The sequence below is a fragment of the Ptychodera flava genome, chromosome 16 (genome assembly GCF_041260155.1).
Source record: "Ptychodera flava strain L36383 chromosome 16, AS_Pfla_20210202, whole genome shotgun sequence".
In the NCBI taxonomy this organism is placed as follows: Eukaryota; Metazoa; Hemichordata; class Enteropneusta; family Ptychoderidae; genus Ptychodera; species Ptychodera flava.
The window spans coordinates 9,526,426-9,553,267 of NC_091943.1; the positions used below are offsets into that span (position 1 = coordinate 9,526,426).

The 26,842-nt window shown below is 36.9% G+C and overlaps 1 protein-coding gene across 1 annotated transcript; it reads left to right on the forward strand.

Annotated features, from left to right (window-relative positions):
* Positions 1-436: 436 nt before the first annotated feature.
* On the forward strand, positions 437-23,383 carry LOC139152758 (general transcription factor IIH subunit 4-like). The gene is made up of 14 exons (XM_070726084.1): positions 437-611; positions 6,741-6,845; positions 7,920-8,051; positions 9,712-9,805; positions 11,651-11,742; positions 13,208-13,319; positions 14,642-14,710; positions 15,393-15,476; positions 16,660-16,711; positions 17,247-17,379; positions 18,369-18,495; positions 18,927-19,005; positions 20,652-20,713; positions 22,360-23,383. Exons 1-14 carry the CDS (start codon positions 481-483, stop codon positions 22,474-22,476), a joined length of 1,389 nt encoding a protein of 462 aa, XP_070582185.1. The 5' UTR covers positions 437-480; the 3' UTR covers positions 22,477-23,383.
* The last annotated feature ends 3,459 nt before the right edge of the window (positions 23,384-26,842 follow it).

A 26,842-nucleotide genomic window follows, 5' to 3' on the forward strand; every position in this document is an offset into this window, starting at 1 on the left:
AACACAGACACAAATAAACAAGGGGTACGAGTCCCCTGTGGATACAGACCTGTACATCAGCCCCGGTCACAGCAATGGAACCTCTCTCCGACGTAGACCTGTACCACAGGATGAATCAGGGTCTGTACAGGGCCTCTCGCATCAGCAATCCATTTTACTGTATAGATATTCAATATTTCCAATTTTTGGGGGAGGGTCACTCAAAATTTCTGTAGCAGAGAGGGGGGGTTACTCAAACACGTCATGATTGGCAGGGGGGTTACTCAAAATTTTGGAGTTTCTAAAGCAATTCCTCCGACCCCCCCTCCCAGGCCGTAAATAATGACGCCTCCCCAAGATCTGCATCTACGGCCTTCGATCCCGGGCCTTCGATTGACTACCAAAGAAACGCCGCAAAACATGTGGATCCTCCCACCGTGTAATTTGAACAAAATTCAGAGTAGGCTAGGGGAACTGTATATAAAGATCTAAAAATTCAATATGGCGACGCCTATTGGAAGTGGAGGAAGGAAACTTGATTGCAAGGATTTACACGGATATCTGCGAACTTTGTCGCCAAACATACTTGATAGATTGTACAATCACCCTGCAACATGTTTAGCTGTATTCAGGTGAGCGGTTTATGCCTCGAAGTGACCAGGTCCTTCGTACAAAACGTTGACACGTCTTGTGTACAATGCCATCTTACGCACGTGCGTGCAATCACAGACATGGTTATTCAAAACATGCCACTCTGCACTTCACATATATTCGCGTTGCTAGCTTTTTTCGTCGGTTTCTGGTCCTCTGTCTTTTATTCTGTTGCATTGCAGGCTTTGCTAACGCGTGTGCCTTTCGCATCGTGATGGCGATTCGTAGGTCGTGTTATTGTTTTAGTTTTAATGAAGTTGTTAAAATAGTGCTCGGCTGTTGACTATACTAAGGCTCCCTACTCCGGAGGTATCTGCTAAAGTGCGGCTGCGGGTTGCGGGCTGCGGGTTGCGGGCTGCGGGCTTTTAGAATTATGGCTAGATTTCTAATATTGTAATATGGCATTGTGTACATACGAAATAAACCTTTAGAAGGTGTCTATTATCAATAATCATGATCAGGTCTATCGTACAGTCATCCCTTTCCTGCCAAGTCCATATTTCACCATCAGGTCAAGATGGTCCCTGTGTTCAAATCAGGTGATACATGTGATCCGTCAAATTACAGAGGGATTTCTATAAATAGTTGCCTTGCAAAACTGTTTACCTCTGTGTTGAATAATAGGCTTATAAACTTTCTTAATAGCAATGGTATTCTTTCACCATTTCAGTCTGGTTTCAGAGCAAAGAGGAGAACTGCAGATAATCTTCTTGTTTTGCGTTCTGCTATCGATCAACATGTCTATGCGAAATTTTCTCAGTCAAGCTGTAGTCCCAGTCGTAGGTACCTTTATTGTTGTTTTGTAGATTTTCAGAAAGCATTTGACAGGGTTTGGCGTACAGGTTTACTTTGGAAATTACAGAAATATGGCATTAATGGTAATTTTTATAGCTTAATTAAGTCCATGTACACAACATTAAGTATTGTGTGAAAAGTAACAACTGCTTTACTGAAGAATTTGACTCCAATTTAGGAGTTAAGCAAGGGTGTAACTTAAGTCCAACTTTGTTTAATATTTTTATAATGATCTTCCCAGTACATATGGTTCCAGTCAGGACTGTCCTATCAAACTTGGTAAACTCCTTATCAATTGTCTAATGTATGCTGATGATCTTTTATTGATTTCAGAATCTGAAACAGGCTTACAAAGCTGCTTAGATAAACTTCATAGTTTTTGTCGTGAATGGAAATTGTCTATTAATATAAAGAAGACGAAAGTTATTGTGTTTAACAAAAGTAATCATCTTGTAAAAGGAGTTACACTCACTTACAATGGAGTGACTCTTGACTTAGTGAAAGAGTACTGTTACCTTGGTTTTGTCATTACCCCAAATGGTAAATTCAAAGGTAATTTTCATAATCTTAATTGAAGGCAATGAAAGCTCTTTTCAGCCTTCGTAAGGGCCTTCAGAATGGTTCACTTTCTGTAAAAGTTGCATTATCACTCTTTGATAGTTTAATTGTTCCTATTATGACATATGGCTGTGAAATATGGGGACATGAAATTAATGACAAATGTAACTTTCTCAATGATGTTAGTATATCTTATTATAGATTTATCCTGGGAGTCTCTAAACATGCACCGTCTAATGGTGTTGTTGGAGAGCTGGGTAGATATCCAATTCACTTTATGGTGATAAAGCACATGCTCAAATACTGGCATAGATTAGTTTTATCAGATGACATCTTACTGAGATCTGCTTATACATCCAGGTTGAATTCAGATTGGTCTAATTATATACAAAGCATTTTGAACTCTTACAGTGGGAGTGATATATGGTCTTGTGTTTGCAATATCAATTCCGCAGTTAATAATGTATATGATAGTTTATGTGAAACTTATGATCAAACATGGTTTAGAAATATTCATAATGATACAAGGAAGTGTGGAATGCAGAGGAATAAGCTCCGATCTTACAGACTATTTAAGACAAAATTTGAATTTGAAAGTTACTTGCTAGATATAAGATCTTTTACCTATAGGAGGTGGCTGACAAAACTAAGAATTTCGGATCACAACCTACAAATAGAACTGGGTAGAAGGTCAATTCCAAAAGTTCCTGCAAATGAAAGATTCTGCAAGCATTGTAAGTCTTTAGTTGAGGATGAATTTCACTTTGTAATAGAATGTCCAAAATACAGAGCTTATCGAGATAGTCTATTTTCATCCACTAGTTTGTATAATCCTGGCTTTCTTGATTTGAATGATAGAGAAAAGTTCATGTATATCTTTACTCACGAAACAAACTACCTCTTGCGCCAAATTTATTTCTTGTACGTTAGTTCCTCCCCAGCAGCAGCTTCATCCAGTGTTTGCTGAGTTTTGTAATTTTTGCCTTACCGCACTCCTTGAGTGTGTTGTTGAGCCAATAAAGTATAAAGTTAAAATTAATGAAACACAACATATTCCATATGATGTATGTTAACATAATACTGTACATTTGAAGCTGTTGAAAAACATAAATGCTGTAAACTTGATTTTTGGACTAATATGCTATAACAGACCAAACCAAGTGGGTGAAAATACGTCAAGTTTCTGAAAAAAAAATCAAAATCTGCTAAATTAAAAGCGGCGATTCCGAGGACCACTTTATTTATTCCGAGCTGCCTGGCCATTACAAATAATTTCGGATCTGAATCACTTTCTTTCTTGCCATGGATTCAGTGAGAAATAATACCAGACTGACAAAAAAAATTCGCGCCTCGGAAATGTCGCCACTTATCGCGGAATGAAAATTGTTACATTTCTTGTATCAGGCCATAGGAAGTAAATTCTTTGTAATGCATCCATTCACAATTCGGTTCCAGGGCAACACATACAGAAAATTAAACAATGCCTACTTAAATGCAACTGATAGGTAAGGAATAGAAAGATTTGACTTCAAAAAGCGTAGAAGTGATGTGTATTTAAATGCCTTGTATTTTTCATGAAATCTTTAAAAAGAAAAAGACGTACAACAAAGGACTTAGTTTACTTTGCCGTTTCGGTTCAACCGCGGTCGCGACCGCAGAGAACGACATTCCGCTAACATTTTGCGCGAGAATTTCAGCGGGAAAAACACACCGGTGCGTTGACTTATTTTCAGGAATCGATCTAATAGGAATATTTTTGAATGAGTTTGTGTTCTGTAGCTCTCAATAATTGTGTATCTCTTAATATCATGAACGTGGTATGACTTGCACCCGCAGTATGATAGTCGCTCCATGCATTTGATCTAGCGTGACTATGAAAAGTTTCCTAGGACCCTTATCGTGTTCACCACAATAGAATAATTTTAAACGGCATTGAAAACGATTTTGAATATTGTGCTTTTATCGGCGGTTGAACTAATCTGAAGTGTGAGAAGGGCATGGCATTCTATGAAAAAGTAACAAATTATTAGGCGTGTCCAGTTTCAACGAACTGAAGTTCATCCTCCAGTTCATCTGTGCTGTCAACGATCCGAAACTTACTTTTAAACTATCCATCCTAATCATAACATAAAAAGTTAATATAGCGAGTTGTTGTGAAATCTGTATTGTGCTCATATTGTTACTCATCCGTGTTCAGTCATATCATTTCGAAAGCTTCGATCGGCAGTGCGCTGTGCAACGGCGAATGTTGGATGGGAAATGGATGTTCTGACGTTGGTGGCGCTTTACCAGATGTAAGCTGAAATAACGGCATTATTCAAGAAGTTCACGGGTTTTATTCCATAAACAAATACATCTAGATACTATTTTGGCATTTATTCTAACTACTAGCGAAAATGATACCGAAAATCACGCATTTTTTTATGCCCGCAACCCGCAGCCCGCAACCCGCAAAATAGCGAATCCGTACTCCGAGACCAACTGCGCTTGAAGTTGCCAATGTGGTATACGCAACTCTTCAGTACACTGAACACCCAATGCTACTTTAGACCGTCTGCAGGCGGCGTAGACAACAGCCAAATACTGACGATATTCACCATACACAGGACTTGCTGCGGATCCGTAGCCCTACCACTCCCTTTGCTTGCAAGTTGTTGTGTTGGGGGAGATGCACTCCCCCAACACAACAAGCAAAGGAGTGGTAGGGCTACGGATCCGCAGCAAACACAGGACGAACGGCTACACTCAGCACCACCGTAGCCAATTATCTAAACGTAGTGTTTTGGCCTTGGAGGTTTTTTTACTCGAGTGTGGCGAAGGCCAGACGTTTAGAGACAAAACGAACACTACCGGTATCTCATTGTATACAGCCGATCTAACATACCTACTGTGTCATAGAAATGCTGATCCTATATTTATATTCGGTTAGAACGAAGATTGGCTGACGCAGTTTTGAGTACGAGCTAAGTGAAAGCTTTTCTTTGGGCTTCTAACTGTAGCTATGTTTGCTTCCTGGCTAGTGTTTATGCAATCATATTAAAATCGGATGTATACTACAGCGACGTCTTTACTTACGAGATAATGAGAGGCGACAGCAAGAGAATACCACATAAGTAAAGACATCGCCGTACTCTACATCTGATTTAATCAGATTGGTGTGTACCAGTATGGTATCCGTAAGAACTCCTAATGGGTTCCCAGACACTTCGCATCAAAACCACTTCGCACAATACCATCTCATCCCATACCATTTCGCACCAAACCACTTCGCACCAAAACAACCTCGTACCAAAACCTCTTCGCCCAAAAAAGTCACATCGCCCAAAACCATTTCGCCCCTAAACAACATAAATTCGCCCCAAATTTATTGTCAACCGGTAAAGTTATAACCCGACCACTGCCCGCAAAGTTTTTATCACCTTTCTATCATCCCAGGTATGAAATCTTGAAAGTGTACACATTGCGAGAAAATGACATCGTGCAATTCCGTGCAGGGCACCTGAATTGTAGCATGTGATAGTTTTCGTTTTTTCTTTTTTCTAATATACCGTTTATGGTTTCATGCAAGAATAAATGGTTCGTGGTAGACAAAATGTCCTGACACATTAATGCTTCCAATTTGCAGGTAAAAACAACGTTATGATACATCGTGGTATCGTTGTGATAGGACGAGTTAGTAGTAATGATGGTATTATACTGTTGCGAAGTGGTTTTAGTACGAGGTGGTACTTGGGGAGAAGTGGCGTTGGACGAAGTAGTACTTGGGACTTTTAGTACGAAATGGTTTTGGAGCGAAGTTGTGTGGGGCGAACTGGTTTTGGTGCGAAGTGTCTGGACCCCCTCCTGATGTGACTTACGTAACACCAATTTACACTCTTGTCTGCTGCTTTTACCAGTCAAGTCATGACATGGTTGAATCATGGAGCTAGAACCGTTTCTAGCTCCATGGTTCAACCATACACTTAATACCTCACTGGTTGAACTGACTCAGTCTCAAAGCCAGTGAAACATAAAAAGAAATTGCCGATTAGGAAACTAAAAAGACTGCATCTTGAAAGTAGATGAGATGTGTGATTTGTTTAAAAGAAGGAGACAGCAACATGACCAATGTCTCAATCTCCATACATCTCTATTGAACGCAATACTGTGTAATAAAGATCCATGGAAATAGAAAAAGTGGTTGAGCAACTTCCTTTTCAAAATCAGTGAAAGCCATTATGGTCTTTCCGAGCTCTCTGTTTAACATTGCCACAGTAATGCAGCCATTCACTTTCATGATTTTATTGTGTTGAGGGGGAAGGCAGACTTTCCTGCTGCATAAATATGTCAAAGAAAAGCTACAAGTAAATTCTACTTTTTAGCATTATGCTTTAACATGTGCTGTTTTTAGCTCCCATAGCCATATGTATATATGGCAATGGAAGCTATTCTTATAGGCTAGGGAAATGTCTGTATGTATGTATGTCTGTATGTCTGTGTGTCTGTATGTCTGTATGTCTGTATGTCTGTATGTCTGTCCGTCAACATCAAAAACTCCAAAACCGCTGCACATTTCATCTTGATATTTGGTGTGTACATGGATGATGGGCTGTAGATGAGATTTTGTTGAAATGAAGTTGTCATTGCCAAAAATATGCAAATATGTGCCAAAAAAGGCGTTTTGGTTAAAAAATCTTCTTCTTCATAACCGCTGGTCAGACAGCTTTGATATTTTTATTTCATCAAATGTAAGCCAGTTGTCTTACTTTCAACAACAGGGAATTGCCTTCCATCGCCAAACAGTATGTTATGAGGATACTGTTTGTTGACCAGCCATTGCCGCAGGCAGTTGTAGCATCCTGGGTTATCACAGGACACCAACAGTAAGTCTATAAAGCAATCAAACAGTGACATTATGAGTGAGAGTGATGTATCAGTCAGTGCCAAAGAAACTTTGCAAGCAGTTCTCCATATTCAGCAGTTTGTAATTTTGCCTTCTTGCGTAAAATGTGATAACCACACAATGGTTTTGAGACTGCCTTTTTCACTTTTAACAGTAGTGGTTTCAATTGCAATGGAAGATGTCCATATAGTTTGAAATAGTCATGTAAGATGAACCTGCAGAATTTGCAGAATCTGGCCGGATTCTAAATCCCCCAAAGAGAGTGAATCTGAAAAAATGTAAAGACAGCTCGTAAGAATGCAACAATGCAAAAAAGGAATCAGAAGTCTGTTGGGCAGAAACACATGCTGTCACTCACCCAGAACTGTAAATTGGTAGAAGTATCTCTCATGTGCAATACCGGTATACCATAAATCTAGGCCAGTGAATAGTGAATATATAAACAAAATATCTAGAATAAACTATCCAGTATGTCTATCTGAATACAAATTCCCTCTTTTTACGTCATTTCGTTATATGAAGAAAACATGGAATACTTGCATAAAGTCACTCATGGTACAAAATAGGGATGGTACATAACTGCTAAATACAAAAAGATATTGTTGGTGTCTTCTTGACAAAATGGATTTTCCTTTTCTGACTTGCCTCCCTATAAAAAATAAACATCACCACAATGTAAGGAAAAGCTGTCATCCTTTTCTATGTGAAAGGCGCCGCCAATTAATATTTCATTGCAAAAGCTTGAATAAGGTCCAAACTTTTGTAACAGTGTACATGTATGATCAACCATACATGATGACAGTTGTGCACATAACTGGGGTTTTTAGAACATACATGTTTTACTGAATGTTCAATCTTGTCTGGCCGCAAGCAGAGTTAAGGTTGTGCACAGATGACCAGTATTTCAGCATTTTTCAAGATGTCAAACTACACAAACTACTTTTCATATCAAACAAAAGTCATGAAAATGGTCAAAAAAAGAGCAACTTTGTCCCTTTACTGATGTTTGAGCAATGAAGTTCACCCTAGTTACATTGTTTCATTTTATCAACAGGGAACACATACAGTCAACACGCGTTTTGAGTGATTTGAGAGTTTGGCATGACCATCCCATTCCTGGTGGCTTACCTGGCTGGCTTCTAAATCCCACATACAGAGTCAACCTGAAAATAGCACTTCTAGGAGGGTAAGTTCAGTAGAGCTTGGCGCTGTAGCTGTGAGTTTCTGTGTTAGTTTCTGGGAACGATTCAACACACTTCAGTATTAATGGCATATTTCATTGCCTTGTTTTCCCCTAGGAAAATCATTCCTATTTGCCATCATGATTAAGCTATTAATTTTCAGTTTTTAAACTATAATGCATCACATTGCCTTATGAAGCTATGTGTAAATATTGTCTGCCATTCTCATAGCCCAAATTTTGCCAAATCTGTGGAAATTTCAATGATTTTCAGGGTTTCCTAGAAGCTGACATTCAGGGGCTCTAATCCAGCCATGGCAGCAAAAATCACTAATGTATATATCAAATGACATACAGTATGTTTACATGGTTACTAACACTTGGAAATTGAGCAAAAGCATTTTACATTCTTGTGACTCTGTATGAGATAATAAAAGGTAGTGAAACCAGGTTTTGGCTCAATACTGCATTTTACCGTCTCGACAGGCCAAGCACAAATAATTTAAGTATGTTTAACTACTGGCACAAGACCTGTAATTAATTTCCAATAGGCCACCACAATAACATTGAGCTAAATTTCCGCATTTAAAAAAATCTCTGTTACATAAATCCTGTGGACAGGTGTCAGATTGAAATAATGATTAATTTTTTATATGGGCAAGTCCATGGAAATTTTGGGTTAATGATGAAGAAAAACCACCCCAGTGTTGTTTTTACAGAAATTAACTTATTGCTATGATTGTCATGAGCCTTAGGGACAGTCTCAGATTGTTGCATAAGTTCAGAAAGCGAAATTTGTTCTTTAACGGGGCGAGTGGGTTTTACCTCCATTCAATATGTGAACTTCACTTTCGCACTTTTATTATGTGATTACAAGCTCTCTTTACATTGTGTGTAAAAATAAACAAAAACTGCAAACTTCTTATGACAAATTTTGCTGTAACTGTTTCCAACTCATTCGTGTCATGCTATGGGTAGTACTGAAATTTGATTGATTACTTGATGATGTAATGTGGTCAGGGGATACATATTCTTCAGAAGATGTATCAAAATGCAACATTGTACTCTCAGACAGACTTCAACGTTTTGCACTTTTGAACTTTTGTTTAGGGGAGGGGGTTTTAATATAAAAAAAGAAATTGCATTTCTTGAACTCGTGCAACAATCTGAGACGGTCCCTTATAACTCATCATATTACCACAGAATGCAACAGCCATCATTTACAACAGTCTGCATTTTCATTCAAGCAGACAATTTACAAAAATATTTTAAATCCAAGCTCAAAACAAACAAACATACATAAATGCAGGTATGAAAACTCAACTGTCTTTGTGGGTGACAAACCAACAGATCTTGTGCCAATACGAAGCTTCAGTCTTAATTGACAGCTCCAATTCCATAAGTTAGCTAGATCTGTGTACCGGTACAGGTCAACGGGGAGAAAGTTGGAAGTCAAAGGGGCAAAGGGTGTCAGTGGTTAAGTTAAATTCATTTCCAAATTATGCTAATTGTCATCTTGAAATCCATCTGTTTAGGCAGTGTTATAATACTTATCTGTAATTTTATCTGTAATTTTTATTACAATGTAAACAGCAATGAGAGGCAGTGTAATTTTTAAGAAATAAATATTATTATTATTATTAATTTACCAAATTTTTGTTTGTAGGGGTGAGGCATGGGCCAGTGCTGGTCACCTTGGTCCAGACAAATATGCCAGAGATGTGCAGTTCTTGGATACGTATGCCTTGGAGCGATGGGAGGTGAGAATCTAGATAGTGCAAATACATGTATTTTGTTGTATTTCCGTTGAATGTTACAGCCAGTGGAACTTTACTATAAGTGAATTTACAAGAAAAGAATACACTTTGATGTGACTTTTTATGGTCTCATTCTGGGCAGTAATTTAAGTCAACTTTTCCGTTTTATTTTCTTCAGCTTCACATCAGCCATGTATCATCTGTAATTGTGGCAGAAATGAAACTCAATCACAGTTCCTAGTGCAAATTGAATAAAAATCTGGCGTCACCATGCAAATTTTGGTACTAGAGAAACAAATTACCCAAGATTTACTAGTATTTGAAATTCAAAATGGCCGCCATCCTTGTGTTTACTCTATGAAGAAAAAGAAACTATGATGTTCAACAAACTAAGACAGTGAAAGTTTTATTTTCTCCAAGAGCTTCAAAATGAACCCCCACAAGTGGTAGATCAGAAAAGAATTGAAAAAGTTTGAGAGTCCAAATATCTGATTATGAGGCACACTCAACCTCAAGAGTTTGCAATTTCGTACGCAGGCGCCAAACTCTGGAATAATTTACCACGTGTAACAGCAAGTACTTCAAGAAATGCATTTACACATTTTCCTAACAGAGCATCTTTTGAATATGTACAATGTCACGTAGATATCTGTCTATTAATTTCTTGTATTAATTAGATATTATTCCCTAATATTTTTCTTCGTTCAGCGAAGGAAAATACTCGTGACGTAATGACCGTGTCACCACTCGTCTCCGACTCGTGGTGACACGGTCATTACGTCACTCGTATTTTCCTTCGCTGAACGAAGAAAAATATTAGGGAATAATATACTTATCACATGCATAAGCCAAGAATTCGTTATTTTTTGCAAAATAAAATAAGTTTTCCATGACGATTCCGTGTTTAACCTTTTGAACTACTTTAGGAATAAATATCAGTACGCCGTGCACAAGTTGTCAATCATTTCCAGTCTGCAGTCGTCCGTTGTCTGCGTTATCGCTCACGTTCGTTCGTGTGTGGAGCAAATGACAGCTGTCGGTCTACACGTAGGCTACCTTCCGCAAAGTTATACTCTATTTTAAAGATAGCATAGTCCTAGAAATTTATCACAGACGAAGATACGCTATTTTTCGGGAACAAATATCGACTGAATCTCGACGGCGCGAACACTGTAAACGTCGTGCCTGACCCTGTTTGCAATGCGTACGGAACCCACGGTATACGCGACCAGCTTCGAGTTCGTTGTTTCCGCAAATTATTCACATAATTCCTTCGGAATATACAGGCGGTACTCTTGTGTTTACATTGTTCGGATTAGTAATGTTGTAGTCTGTGAAAATATCGATTTCATTACATGACTTTTGATCGTGGGAGACATCGGCCGCCATGTTGTTTGTTTACATATTTACGAGCACACCGAAGATCGACCAAAAAAAAGGTCCGACGCACCAAAATTGATGACATAGACGCGGGTTGTCGTGACGTAGAACGACCAGAGAATAAATCCCGTATTTTTTGTTCGGAGACGACAAACTTGGCTTGTGCATGTGATAACATGTTGTATCTTTACCAGTAACTGTCTCATTTAATCCCTTATATTAAATAATGCAATGTAATATTGTAGAGATGGGGCCAGATTCGATTAGCTGTAAGCTATTACTTCTAGCTTCAAATATTGCCAGTGTTATTTATAAATGCATAATTGGATTTATTACATGTTTTGTAAACAATTTAAATTGGCAATAAAGTAAGTATAAGTATAAGCTCTCACATTATCAAAATTTCAGTCAGTTACATTCACAATTTGAACACATCCTGTTTCTTTCTCTTTATTCCTTTCATTTCAGTGTGTCTTACATTTTCTAGTTGGTTCCAAGGGAGTTGATAAAGTCAGCAGTGAAGTTGCATTGGTTTTGACCAACTCAGGTTTGATGAAAGTGTGAGTAGAATTGCAAAATATATTCATTCATTATGTCTATGAGTGGACAGACAAATTTAAACCACTCGCAAATGTCGCTTGGTCCAGACACAATGTTCTCAATAGTGAATTGGACTTATTTACAAGGAAATGGAATGAGCACGATACTGATATGTGTTTATAATCAACATTTCTATATAGAATATAGCAAGTGTGGGTTTGCACATGAATTTTTGTCCATTGCCATGCCAGTCAAAAATTATCACTCTCTAGTTCCTCACACTCACAAAACAGAAGTGCTCTCGTCAGTCAACATTCATGTTAGAGTTATGGCAAAAATGGTGGAAAGGAATTGTAAACAAGAGAAGTTTGCAGGCGCTGGAAAAACTATATGGAGAGCACCAAGTGCAATGCATTCTGGGGTTGTTTCTGTACACAGTAAGGCACCCATTTGAGTATTGCCACAAATGAATTATGCTATCTAGATGTAGTTACATAGGCTATCAGAAGTGCTGTGAAGGTAGCATTCTATTCTTGCGCAATAAATCGGAATAATATTAATAATAACAATGTATTGTTTAAAGACCACTACACACCTTGTCTCAGTGGTCTGTACATGTACATTACAGAAAATTACTGGAAGAACTAAAATAAACGCAGAAAATACAAAATAACTCACAGAGAAAAGAGTGTAATTAAAAACAATCGATAGAATCAAGCAAGCTAAAATCTAGACTGAAGGATCCTACCTAAAAACAGCAAAGAAAGTATTTTAAAAAATTTCACTAAAAATGATAAAAAATAAATAAACTATAAAACATGCAGGTAAAAATTATATCCAAGTCAACAGTAGCATTGACGAAAAATAATGGTTTTAAGAGACTTCTTAAAAAGAGCGAATTTCTTTATCATCCTAAGTTGTGGCGGCAAACTATTCCACAGTTTAGGGGCATACACGCTAAAGCTCTGTCACCATATGTTCTAGAAAGTTGTTTCCCGTGATCTTTGACAGAAAAGGGATTCAATCTTACTCCGACACTCCTGGTATTATGTACTGGGTTATCAATTGTTACTAGTTCTGATAAGTAATTTGGAACGAATTCATCTTGATGGACAATTTTAAAAACCAAACAAAGAATTTTAAAATGGATTCGTTCTTCTACTGGAAGCCGTTCTTCTACTGGAAGCAATAAATCGGAAGAAAAATTGTTGACATTACATGAAAAGGGCCACTACTCAGGTGATTGGATACTGAAGTTGCGAATGCTAAATGTGTAAGAATAAGATTGACAAATGTTACACAAAGGATGCACTTGAATGGTAGTGTTATGTACTGCCCTCTGTATGCTTTCATGTACTTTATATAGTTATGATATCATATAAATGTTGATACCAAAGTTGACATTAATGTTCATACAAACAGTAGATGGTTAAATGAATAATTATTATTTGTTAATTGTTTCCATCCTTTTTGAAATGTCTCTAGATCTGAGGACAGCGGTAATCCAGTCATTTCCCAGGCAGGTTTTCAATTTCTTTTGATGGACACACCATCCCAGGTGTGGTTTTTTATGCTTCAGTATCTAGAAACGGCTGAGGTAAGCTTGAATCCTCTTTTGTTACATGTTGTATAGATATGCTAGTTCTGCAAAGACTGAACACCCTTCTTGAGCAGCAGTGGTTTCTCACCAGATTATAGACAGCCACAAATTCTGATGTTGAAATTACTTGAGTGTACGGTAAATGTTGTTTGTGGTTGGAAGAAAGATGTTTGCATCTCATTAGTTCACAATTATGCAAAATACCAATCATCTATTTTGTATCACCCATCCTGATATTTTTAGCTCCGCTGTTAAACTCATTTATGAATCACTGGTGTACAATCACTTGTACAGAACAGCTTATATACTATGTCAGAATGTGTAAGTTTTGATAATAATTTTATTCTTTTTGTTCATGAACAGTTTCTTTGCTTTTTGTTAAAGCCTGCCAACAGAATGTAGTGTCTACAATCCATAGATTGTTATAAATGACAATTGAATTCTGGCCCATGCTGTGAATTTCAGCTGTAGATAGATTTGCAAAATACTGTAAAATACATAAAAACACCTGTGAAGGTTTGTTCTTTCATTGACAACAAAGTAATCTATGACATGAGGGAAGAGCAAAATACTTGCCAATATTTTCAATCTGGCTAGGTGGCCCATTGGTCTTGTCTATGTTGGCTGTGCTAAGCAGTGACACTGTAGACCTGGGTTTAACTCTTGGTACAACCACTTAAGGTAGAACGCGCCTTGGTGACAGAAATTCAGACTCTCAAATTTTATCAATTTTCTTCTGACCTACCACTTGTGGGGGCTCATTTTGAAGCTCTTGGCGAAAGAAAAGTTTTCACCGTCTTAGTTTTTCGAAAATCGAAAATTTTATTTTTTCCCGTAGAATTAACACAGGGATGGCGGCCGCTTTGAATTTCAAATATCGAGAAATCACAAGTTATTTGTCTCTCTAGTACCAAGTTTGTGCGGTGACCCCTGATTTTTACTCTTGCTTTGGTAAGAGAATGGTTGAAAGTTTCGCTGAGGAAAGTTTGAGCAAAAGTTTAAGTCTTTCACTTTGGAGGTTCATATTACCTTTAAAGGCATGGTTAAGACGTCAAATTGTCTTGCCCGGAAATTTACTTACTAGATAACAATTTCAATGGAAAACAAAAGGCTATGACACCTTCATAATCCTCTTACAGACTAGAACAAACTTGATCCCTGGGATTGATTCCCCTACCTTTAATCCTTTCACATAGAAATGAAGACATACAGTATATTGTGACATAACAGAATACTTCATATGCGGCAAGTTTGTACAAACTGTAACAATGATAATGTTATGGCTTATCTTTGTTTGAAGTCACTATATTTTTTTCCAGACAAGAGGCCTTGATTTGGTTGAAGCCTTAAACTTTCTGTTTCAACTGAGTTTTTCAACGTTAGGCAAGGTAAGACTTACAACTTATAACCAGCAAAATCATTTTAATCTACCCATAACATCTACTACAGATTACTTCAGAAACCATCCATCATGTCTCTTATTACATGCCTTGTATATCAAATATTGCACCCTCCATAAGATTCAATGGTAACTCGAAAATGATGTTGAGGGCCGTGTAGTCATCGTTTGACTGATAATAAACAGGAACTACTTTCACCTTGACAACTGTGAAAATTAAAAATGTTCAAATTACACGGTGCATGAAAAAGAGATAATCTGCATATCTATGATTTGAATATCAATGCGTCATTTGACGATGAAAGTTATTCTATTTGTGAAGTGATTTTCATTTAACATGGAAATAAATCATACAATTGTCATTTGCAAATAAATCAAAGTATTTGTAGTGAAAACTATAAGAGAGGCATTTAGTAAAGACATTCTAGATCATTTGCCTTCCTTACATTGGGCAGATCATCCTTTGCTTTGACAATAATATATAATACTTTATTAATATGATTTACATCATGCATATGTTTTGTTTCATGAAAAGAATGAGTATGCTGTTGACATTTTCTTCATAACTGTCTTTTCTGATCATATCTGATTATGGGGATTGATTAGACCAATCTATCAGTAATAAATAACACAAACTGGCTTTTCAACAAATATCTGTGTTTCTTGTTAAGGATTACTCCACAGAAAACATGAATGAATCCCAGCTACAGTTTCTTCAGGTGCTCAGAGAACTTGGATTGGTCTACCAGAGAAAGGTAGGATAAATCCTTCATCTCTGTCTTTTAGAATGTACCTTGGGGCAGTCTTTCAAATACTGGTCTGCAGCATGGATGGACTCATCTTGAATCCTATGGAAAGGATGAAGTTCTCACTGTATTGTTTGTGTGAAAATCAAAAATATAAATTTGCCATGAAGTTAACATGGTGGGTAGAGTAACCATGACATACATGTGTGGGGCACAGCAACCATGTTTGAATTTCCAATAAGGCCATTTAAAGAAAATTCTTTGTTTGCCTTCCTTGGATTTTTGAACAACCTACCAGCAAGCCAGAGGGAAAAAAAAACACTGACAAAAAACTCAAGTGTATTAAAATAAGCTCAATTTTTATTTGGTTTCCTTTGGAAAAATATTATGTTTATTCGTAATAGTGTTAACATTGTGTTTGTTTTCTTAATTTTCTCTGAAAATCTACCAGCACGCGGACGGCAAACAAAGAATTTTACGTAAAATGCCTCATGGTAAATTTTAGACTATTTATAAATCTTTTCTGAGAAGCATTTGATGTAGACCCCCAATTTTTATTCTCAAATATGAATGAGAAATATTTTAAAGTTTCATTTAGGAAATCTTTGGCAAAAGTTTTAAAGTTTCTATTTCAAGTGATGATTTACTACGATTATGGATTCATGGTTGATCCAATCCAGACGCCCATGTATGTACAGCACTGAACAGCATAAAGTTTGGTTCATGTTATTTGGATTGTTGTGAAAGTGTATGGTTTAAAATACACTTTCACAGGAATGTGTTTGATTCTATGAAATCTCGTAGACTTACACATAATTAGACAAGCACATTCAGTAGACTATAAAGAAGAAACTACCAGTTTTTAGATCACAGTAGAGTTTGATTGTGAATAAAATATCACAGACATTGCATCAGTCGTTGTTAACATAAAAATATTTCCTCTTGCATGAATTATCCCAGGTTAGTATCTAGATGTTTAGGCCTTTGCGTGCAACAGAGAGTTGGTTGTTGAAATTGCCTCAATAATTAATATGTACATGTATGTTCTCAATAAGCACTTAGAAATAATGCCTTGTGGGAGCAGTTTTAGTCAAAATTGTATCATCATGTTGTTATCATAAAATTAAGTATACACCTGTGATTAGTCCCTGTACATTCCCAAGTGACAGAATTCTAAATTTTATTTTGACAGAGAAAATCAAAGAGGTATTATCCGACAAGAATTGCCATAAATATTGCATCAGGTAGGTGTCAGTACTTCTACCAAGGTCATCCTTAGAGTCCAAGCCACTTGGGAAATTAGTTAATCTTATTACTTAGATTTTAGGATGTATGTACATGAGATTTCTCAATAATCATGAAGTCTCACAATGCTCTAGTGTACACTTTCCAATATTACATGTGACTGGAAATAGTCAGTACAATTTTGATCGTCTTGGAAAATGTTGTCACCAACAGTTATGTCAGGCTAAATCACCTGTTTTTCAGGCAGTTTGGTCAACCTAAAGAGCAATTCCCAGGCCTTACTGAAAAACATTATCAATATTTTACACAAAGTTGATTTTCTAAATTCCGTAAAGCAAACGTTATTTGAAATTTTCGCATTCTTTAATTAAAATTCTGTTTATGATAAATGCACTTGATGAATCAGTCAAACAAAGCCATAGCTGAGGAGGTAAGCTTTCTCCTGACAAATTCAGTACAGCAGACATCGTAATCATAAATTTTTGTGTTCAATAGTCTTACGCATAATCCCAATCAACACATCACTTTTTCAAGGTTTATCTGACATTTCCACGGATGTGAATCGACCAGGATTCATAATGGTTGAAACCAACTACAGAGTCTATGCATACACAGATTCAGACCTGCAGATTGAGATATTAGGCTTGTTTTCTGAGCTGCTTTACAGGTAAGAATGACCAACATACCCCTCAGAGGCTAACAACACACTCCATATCACTACGGAAACAATCACAACTTGCAGTTTAGAAAGCGCTAAGACATTTTAAAGTTGACTTGATATTGCTGAAAGTTTGCTTGAAATTTTAACATTAAGCAGTGATATCCAGTTTGGTCAAGACATGCAGCTGCCATGGAAACAACCTTCACAGCAGGGCTCATACATGTATACACTGCATATTTATTGCATTTACATGCAATGGAACGTTTTCAAATTGATTGTTGGCTTACTCTGATACCGTCATTCTGATATACAGTTGTTAGTGTGTACAGTCAATATACGATGCATGTATGGCCCAAGGTGAGGTTGTGTTTTAATGATGGCTTTCAGTCTCAGACAAGCTGGAAATCCTTGGTAATTGTTGCAATTTCAAACAAATTTTGCAATTTTCAGGCTGTTTGTATTGCAAGCTGTGATAATTTTCGGAGTACTAGTAGATGATCAGAATGAACTGTAAACTGCTATATTAACAATGAAAATGCAAATTTTGCAAGTTCTATGTGGTAAAGAAAAGATTGCAATTTTACGGTGGCACATACTTTCAAGGAATGCCAGTGAATATTCAATGACAAAGGTTGTCTTTGGCTAATGTGTAGCATCTCAGAAGCAGTTATGCAATTTGTTGTCTGAATCTTACCATTATCATTGGATTGTACAAATAGACTCCCTAAATTGCTGTGAATATGACAATCAACCAATCATATATAACCTTCGGAGCAGCTGCGCATCAGCAGGTTGTCTTATCTTGAATGATATATGATGTTCAGGTTGTTGTTTATCTGAACTTCGTAGTTTCGTAAATACATGTACAAATTACCTGTGTCAATTGCTACTGCTTCAGTGAACAGCTGAATTCTCAAGTGGACAACGTTAAGAAATTGATTGCCAACTAGTTCAAATTTCAAAATACTTTCATCATTCAAATGTTTCTTTGCCAGGTTTCCAAATCTGACAGTCGGTGCGCTTACAAGGGAGAGTGTAACACAGGCAGCGTCCAATGGAATCACGGCAGAGCAAATCCTCCATTACCTCAGAACACATGCACATCCTGAAATGTTGCAAAATGTAAGAACCAATTGTTTTGTAAGCTATTCATTCCTGTGTTCTGGGTCAAAACTGAATTCCTGTTCAGGTCTTTTTGATGTTCAACATTTTCCTTAGGAAAACTCTCTTTATAAAATGCATGCCTTGATCAACGTCAAGGTATGACAGGAGAATAATCATCACTTTAAAAAAAAATTCATTTTTCCTACAAGATTGTGTTTCAATTCAAGCATACATGTATTTATATACCTGAAACTTTAATGAAGATTTATGATCTCAAATGAGAATTATGCTCATATCAGTTTTTTTTTTACTTTTCCCAACCAAATAATGCTGTGCATAAAGTTTCAGTATGTTTTATGTTACTACATTCATAAAATATCATTTTTTGGACACTGTCTACCTGAGTACTAGTACTCAGACTCTGTTTTGTATTTCTGTCTTTTTTCTAGACACCCATTATACCACCAACCCTGAGTGATCAGATCAGATTATGGGAATTAGAAAGAGATAGAATGACCTTTTCTGATGGTGAGTCCTCCCTTCAAGTGAAAGACTTTTGATGAAACTTTCCGCAGTGAAACTCTTAACCATTCTGTCACCAAATCAAGAATAAAATCAGCAGTCAATGCATAGAGTGCGTTACAAGGAAAACAAATTACCCTAAATTTACAGATATTTGAAATTCAAAATAGCTGCCATATGTGTGTTAACTCTATGGGGAGAAATACAATTTTTGGTTTGAAAAGCTAAGACATTTTATGATTTATTATAGACGTTTTAGACTTATTATGTTGAAGCAGTGAATTTAGGATTGTATTTTTAGCAAGTTTAAAAAAAAGTACCCATAAGTTTGTTGAATAATAACTTTATCCCAGACTGTACGGCAACTTAACTGGTAACCACTAAAATATTTCTGTAATTTTCATGGCGAATTGTTTAAATGACCATTTGCTTTATCATTTTGCATTTTACTTTGGATAATAAAGAAGTATGAGTGTTTCTTGTAATTTTTTTAGCTCATATTTGGTTTTATATATAAATACCAAAAAGAGCTTATATGATGAGTCTGAGTGGCGTCTGTATGTCTGTATATTTGTGGGTATGTATGTGCGGATGTATGTCCGTCACACACAAAGGCTCCCATACCGCCAAAGCTACCGTCTCAGTATTTGGTGTACAGGTAGATGTAGGGGTTGAGATGTGAATTTGTTCAAATGAACACATCAGTGTCAAAAATGTGCAAATGAGGTAAGAAAAAGGGAAATACTGCAAGTGTGCAGGAGTGGTGGCAGTGAACTGAATCAGCCCACACATCTGAATAAGAGGATTTTGACCTTTAACCTATTTGTATGCAGGGTACCTATTATGTTTGGGAGTGGTAGCAGTAACTGAAACAGCTAATTGGTCATTTCCTGTCATTGTTTATGAACTGTGACATAACAGATCTGCTGAAACCATGGATGTCTATTTTTGTACATCCATGGTAGAAAGATTCTCTGCTATGCATGTTGCTAAAGTTGACCTTCAGTACCTAAAATTTCAGACCTTATTCACTTTTGTCATTCTTAATTTTCTGGTTTAAATATTTCTTGTTGTTTTTCTGGTTGTACTGTGCAGAAATTGTCATAACATCAACGTATAATTTTCCTGCACTGAACAGATAGAAATAACACTTCTTGTTGATCTTTGGTATATACCTATTCTGATCAAATTTGAACGACACCGTATAATTGCGGTATTTTTTATTTCTATTTAATTTTACTGAGACCTTTAAAATGCTGTCAAATTTGAAGAAGTTACTCGAAATTCTTTGACAATGCAAAAAAGATGTCTAGGGTCAGTGGGTTTTTCTGGGGCCAGTTGGGTTACCAGAATACACATATTGTTTACATTTGGCATTTCCCATAGAAAACATCCAATCTTCAAAGAGATGTTTTGAATTCCTGTTGTTAAGCCATATTGTATTTTAAAATATCGCTATGTTCAATCTCTGATTATGGATTTAACCATTTAAGTTTAAACACTTGTGCATGTACAGTATGTGGTGGTCATATTTGAGTTGATACATGCAAGAAGATTCAAGGCGGCCATATTTGAGTTGATAGGTGCAAGAAAATACAGCTAATTTGTAAGACTGTAATATCATTTACTGACACTGATATTTCTCTTTGCAGGTGTGCTGTACAGCCAGTTCTTATCTCAGGCTGATTTTGAACTGTTGCGGGATTATGCAAGGGTAAGTAGACTTCACTAATATCATACTGAGCTCAGCTCTTGGTGTCGTGCCAGAGGTTGTAATTAGAAAATTTATTTCTGTCTGAAGATGCACAGTTGACACTCACATCATGGTCAATAATGGTATTGATTCATGATTTATAATAAGAGAGAATAAAATAGAATTAATTGCTAATTGCTCTGTAAATCATTAGGACCACTATCCATTGCATAAACAGTGAATCCAAACACCCAGTTTACCCTCTGATGAAAACAGCTCACACAAGCTTTGTCAGACCTAGGCAGGTATAGCTTTTCTGTTGTATCTGTCAGAAAGTTGGACATAAATAAGCAATTTCTACCATGATAACAACCCATTGCTTTTAATAAGTTACATATTGTGCCATCATTATCGTTGCCATAACAACTGTGCCGCCCAACTTCTAATTGCAAACTGAAAGTGTTAGTCTAAAAACTGACAATTTTTACATCCAGTTATTGACACAGAGGGCGCTCTTCCCAATGTGTATGCCGATCATCTTCAAATTCAATCTCAGCATTCTTGAAGTGTGTCTTTGTTCACATGTGGGACAGTTGTTATTCGTCCTCTATTTTTAAGGCGTGAAAGTAATGATATCTTGTATCAATGACTAGAGGAACAATAATGCTTTCTGGTTAATGACACTGATATGTTTTATTAATGGTGTGTTCAAAAATACTACATAACTTTGTATGTTTCGTAGTTGTTTTTTTACAAGCACTCAAAAAACACTGAGGCATCTATGGATTTAGTCAGGGACATTTCAGGTTACTTAAATAGTATATTGAACCTGCGCATGCTTAGTCAGTTAGCTGCTGGTGCAACTATTAAGGTGGAATGCCCCTAGGCATTCAAACTCAAACTTTTACAATGCTCTTCTGACGTAGCACTTGTGAGTGCTAATTCTAAAGCTCTTTGAGTAAAAAAAACTTTCACTATCTTAGTTTTCCAAAAATCAAAAAAAAATTTTTTCTCCAAAGAGTATGGAGGCTATTTTGAATTTCAGATATCAGTAAATGACGAGTATTTGCTGCTCTAGTATGAAACTTTTACCGTGAACCCTGATTGTTGTACTTGATTTGGTAAGAAAATGGTTAAAAGTTGAATTGAGGAAAGTTTGAGCAAAGGTTTAAGTCTCTACTTTCAAGTGCGTACCACTTGCAGTTTAAATTTCATGAAGTATGGATGTACAGTTTGGAATTTTTAGCCACACTTTGATTGCATTGGTATATGTTCTCCATTGAGAGAGATTGGCACATCTCCCAATTGTTAGATAACATAAACATGTACAGTGAAATATTTTGGTCAGTTCTATCATTGCTTTACATTTTACACCTACAAATATTTTCTGAAAACTGAAAGTCAATCACACAGATGGCATCTTTGCTATGCGTACATGTGCTTGTACAAGTTGAGGTGATTTGAAAGATTGAATACAGTATGCCCAGTGATATGTTCTATTTAATAACGTGTAGTTATGGAGGTTGGACTAGATTAGTTGCTAGACAACTATTTTTAACGCTCTTCCCTTTGATGGAAGAATTATACTGTACTGGATTTTGTATTCACTTTCATTATATTACTGGGAATAAAAAATTCAATTCAATTTTCATATTTTCATTTTGCAGGATTTAGGAGTTCTTGTATGGGAGAATCCGAGCAGGAGAGTTCTTATAGTAAGTCCATCTGGTCATGATGAGGTGAGAAGATTCTGGAAAAAACAAAAGAAAGGAGGATCTTCATGATACTGTGGAAAATATTCACAGCTTTGCAAGGACTGTTGTGGCAAAGTATTGTTGAAAATACCTTTCTGAAGATTGTCAGAAATGCACCTCTGAAAAAGTGAAGTGGGAATCGAGCTCTGAGTCATCAGATATGAAGTGTTCCAAAAGTTTCCTGCTGTACACTGTGCCGACCAGGACTTTGAAAGTCACACATGTATCGCATCGCTTAGAATCAGTAATATTGGACAAATGAGGGCGCTGTTACAGGCGTGTCTGGAAGCCATCATATCAGGGTTGTTCCTAGCCCTGTGCTCTTCCATGTGAAAGGACTCTACAAAGGCACCTGATGTGACGTGTTTGGATTTCAATATTGCCAGTGTGTGCAGTGATAGAAATTTGAGAGTAACTCCATTGGGACTAAAACCACTTACATATAAATCACCCTTTTACAAGTGAGGTGCATTGCAGAGACTGAGCATGAATAGGTTGAAGTTTCAAGCATGAAATAATATAAGGAAGAAGACTGTGTCGTATTTTAGCCTGCTGTACATTTCAAGAATCTAACAATGGCATTGAAAATGTAAATGTGACAAAGTCCCTTTGTCACCTCATAAAATATGGTTCAAGGGGATAGAAGAAATAGCATTTGCTGAAGCCAGTGCTCAGGATGGGGATTGAAAGAGTTGAAAAAACACCTGTATGCAGTTAGGTGATACACAGAGAACAGGGACTCTAAATATAGAAGATATTCCTAGGCAAATTGAGTGATGAAAAGTATTTCTATTATTGAATCGTGTTGTGTGATGAAAATAGGCAAGGAAGCAATGGCACAAGGCAAGGCCATTTGATTGATAGCTGTACTCCATATTTCCAGCTCTTTCAAACTTAAAGGGAAACCTAAGTCCAGCGACATTGACCGTTTATCTCTTCCAAATCACCCTTGAATAAAATGCAGCTCAAATTTGCAACATAATGCACGCGCCGACGACTACGGAGCGACGAAAAGAGACATTGAAGTAGACGACATTTATGGAAATGAGCTCTGAATCCCATGGGCGCGAAAGGGCTCATGGGAGGAGGCGTGCGTGACGTCATCGGCGATACACGAACGTGTGTGACAGCCTACCAAAGCATTGGAGTCTATGACTGCAGGAGTGCAGTTCTGCACGTTACGACTCTTTAATGCTCAGTAGCATAAAAATAGTTAACTGTTGTTCAGTTGAGTGCAAAAATCACTCAGGGAAGAACAAACAGAGTCAGCTTTTACCGTCTTCCCACAGAACAGCTTTTCGAAGACAGTGGCTAAAGAAAGTCGGGCGAGTTTAAAAATCTGTAAAGATACAACGTTATGTTCTAATTATTTCAGGATGATTGTTTATAAGGGATTTCGGGATTCTGATACCGATACAAGACGATACTACACAATGCGGTTCGTATCTTGACATACTGAGTCAGCCTACTATCGCCGGTTTTAACCAGATAAATATTTATATTGGCGATTTGGGGACTCTAAAATCCGAAGACGAAACTACACAAAGCGTCTCTTATCTTGACATCCCGGGTCTGCAAATCTTCGATTACAACCAATAAATATAGGCAATTTCGGGACTATACCTTGTAATATTGATATTGCAAGATATTGGAATGACTTTTTGCCTACTGTGTCTCGGCACGCCGGGTGTCGCCGATATTATATTTACCCGATAAATATCAATTGCGCCGGAACTCCTAGGCTAATATCGATACCAGACGATCCTAGATTTACTTGCACTGTGTGGTGTTGGCATGCGGGGTCTACGAAATCACGGATATTTATCCGATAAATATCGGCGACTTAGGACTTTAACTCTGATAGCTATACGATACTTTGTCAAATCGTGGGTAAATATCCGATGTATATCAGAGATTTCACCACCTATTACAATTTTGACCACCCGAATACCTCTGTCCGACTCTTAGTTCAAAAATAGCATCCATGGCCGGAAGTCAAGAATACTGTATGTTTTACATTGTTAGATTTATTAATGCACGAAATACATTTTTTGCATGTAAAGCATTTTTTTTTTATTAAATGTCCACACTGGACTTCGTCGAGAGGGCCGATCGGATATCATCGGGACTCGGGAGGCCCTTGCACAAATTACATTCTTTACATGTAAACATTTTTACTTGGCGATCGGGACTTGAACAGAAGACATCGGAAATCATCGGAGTTTGGGCTGGTCTGGTATGAAACACACTCCTTACAACAAGCTTTAAGACGATACTATTTTTTAATAGAGGGCAAATATTCATTATATCGGCGATTTCATCACTTTGTAGATCTGAGTAAGTCGACTTCCTAAGTTCGACACCAGCTTCGAAAAACAGACGACACTATAATAGATTTGTCAAATCGCGAATAAATATTTTCTGATACATATCGGAGATTTCGCAACCTTAAAGATCTGGCTAAGCTCGACTTACACGGTAACACATACAATCAGTCAATCATTCAGTATCATTCATGAACCAAAAATTAATTTTAAGCGACTGATACAGAAAACTCTGTTTTAGAAACGTAGCGTTGAAGGATCGCAGGGTCACTCAGTCTCTCCAATCAGTTCGGGGTCTGTACAAGCACAGTGACTCCCTCCGCTGAATCCTGTGAATCGTACACAAAACGCAAGCAACCAAGATATGAACGATGTTTTGAGATGCTTCTAATTATTACATATCTTGGACATGTTCAAATTAGTATGGTTTGATATCAGTCAGGGAAAAGTAATACTCGATTTCAGAAATATCGCTGTCCGAACTCTCCAAAGTCGTCTTACGAACGCGCTGAACTGTTCACAGTACTCCTCCAGCTGCAAGCTACAATCGTCTGTATCGCCGATAACGTCACGCACGCTTCTCCCATGAGCCCTTTCGCGCCCATGGAATTCCGGACTCATTTCCATAAATGTCGTCTACTTTAACTTCTCTTTTCGTCGCGCCGTAGTCGTCAGCGCGTGCAATAATGTTGCAAATTTGAGCTGCATTTTACTCTAGGGTGATTTTGGAAGGGATAAACTGTCAAAGTCGCTGGACTTAGGTTTCCCTTTAAAGCCAAGTTCCTTCATCTGCAGCAATATTAAATAACACCATCAATTTTTATTTACACCAATATTTTGGCCCTTATTCCAGCAGTCCTTCAGATAAAGATGATAGAGTTTCATATTTTGATGCACTTTGATAAGTACGAGTATTATATTTTTATGGTTCCATTTTTCATTTGAAAAATGTATGATGTCTGTATAATGCTTCAAGCATTGTATCTCTTGAATTTCTGCCTGGATTTGCTGTATTTTTTGTACTCTATTTTCACTTTTCAAGGGATTTTTGTAGACGAAATCATTTTCTCTGCTTTGAGGGTTGATTTTGGATGACAGGATTGTCTGTTTAGTCAATGAATCGAATAGTATTTTTCATCAAGTATTCATTATGTGGTCCCTTTACATGTGTCAAGGTCAAACAGTGAACAACTCTGGCTAGACCTTTAAGAATTGGTTTAGAGTGTACTGGTACTTGTACATGAATGTCTCACAGACAAAAATAAGGAAGAAATTGTACTAAACAGTGGCAGTCAAGAGATCAGTAATCCACATCTGATGTCAATCAATTAATTTAATGAAAGAGTCCATTTCACAGATAAAGTGTCTTGAAACATGGCAATAGATTGTATTCCATGAGTCTTTCCTGTCAATGATTTCAGTTCATATCTGATTATCATAAGGAATGTCATCGGTTTGTATGGTTTCGTCCCAGGCAGAAAATTTGTCTATTCCAGTTTTGTCAATCCATTTGTCATGAATCCATCTGTCGGCTGGAAAAGCCAATATGAAAATGTTACATGTACACTTGCTACTCTTGTATATTTAGTGTTTTGTCAAATTAGATCTGAACACACAAACTGAATGAAAGTGTATGTTATCCTTGGCTTTGGTCAAACTTTATGGTAGATCCTATTGTTAATGCTCAGTTGCAAAATAAAATGAGACTATTAAACTGCTCGTTTTTGCAAGAAACTTGAAATGTAGCTTAAAACAGCACTAGCATGCTTGTTGAGTAATGGGCCTTATGGCCAACTTTTTTTCACGTAATGTTAAAGACTCCCAGTGTTTGAAATGAAATAGTAAAGCTCTTCTAGGTTTCTGATAGACATTTGTGTTGGTTAATAAAAAGAAATGCAATTTAAAAATTGTTCTGTCAGTAATGTACCACTGTTTCATGATGTAAAAAGATACATTTCAAGAGCAAACAGCTTACTGCTATGTTCAATCAAAATCTTTATGACTAAATGTGTTTGTCTCAAAATTTGGGTTTACAATTTGACATCTCAACACTGAAATATGTGATAATTATA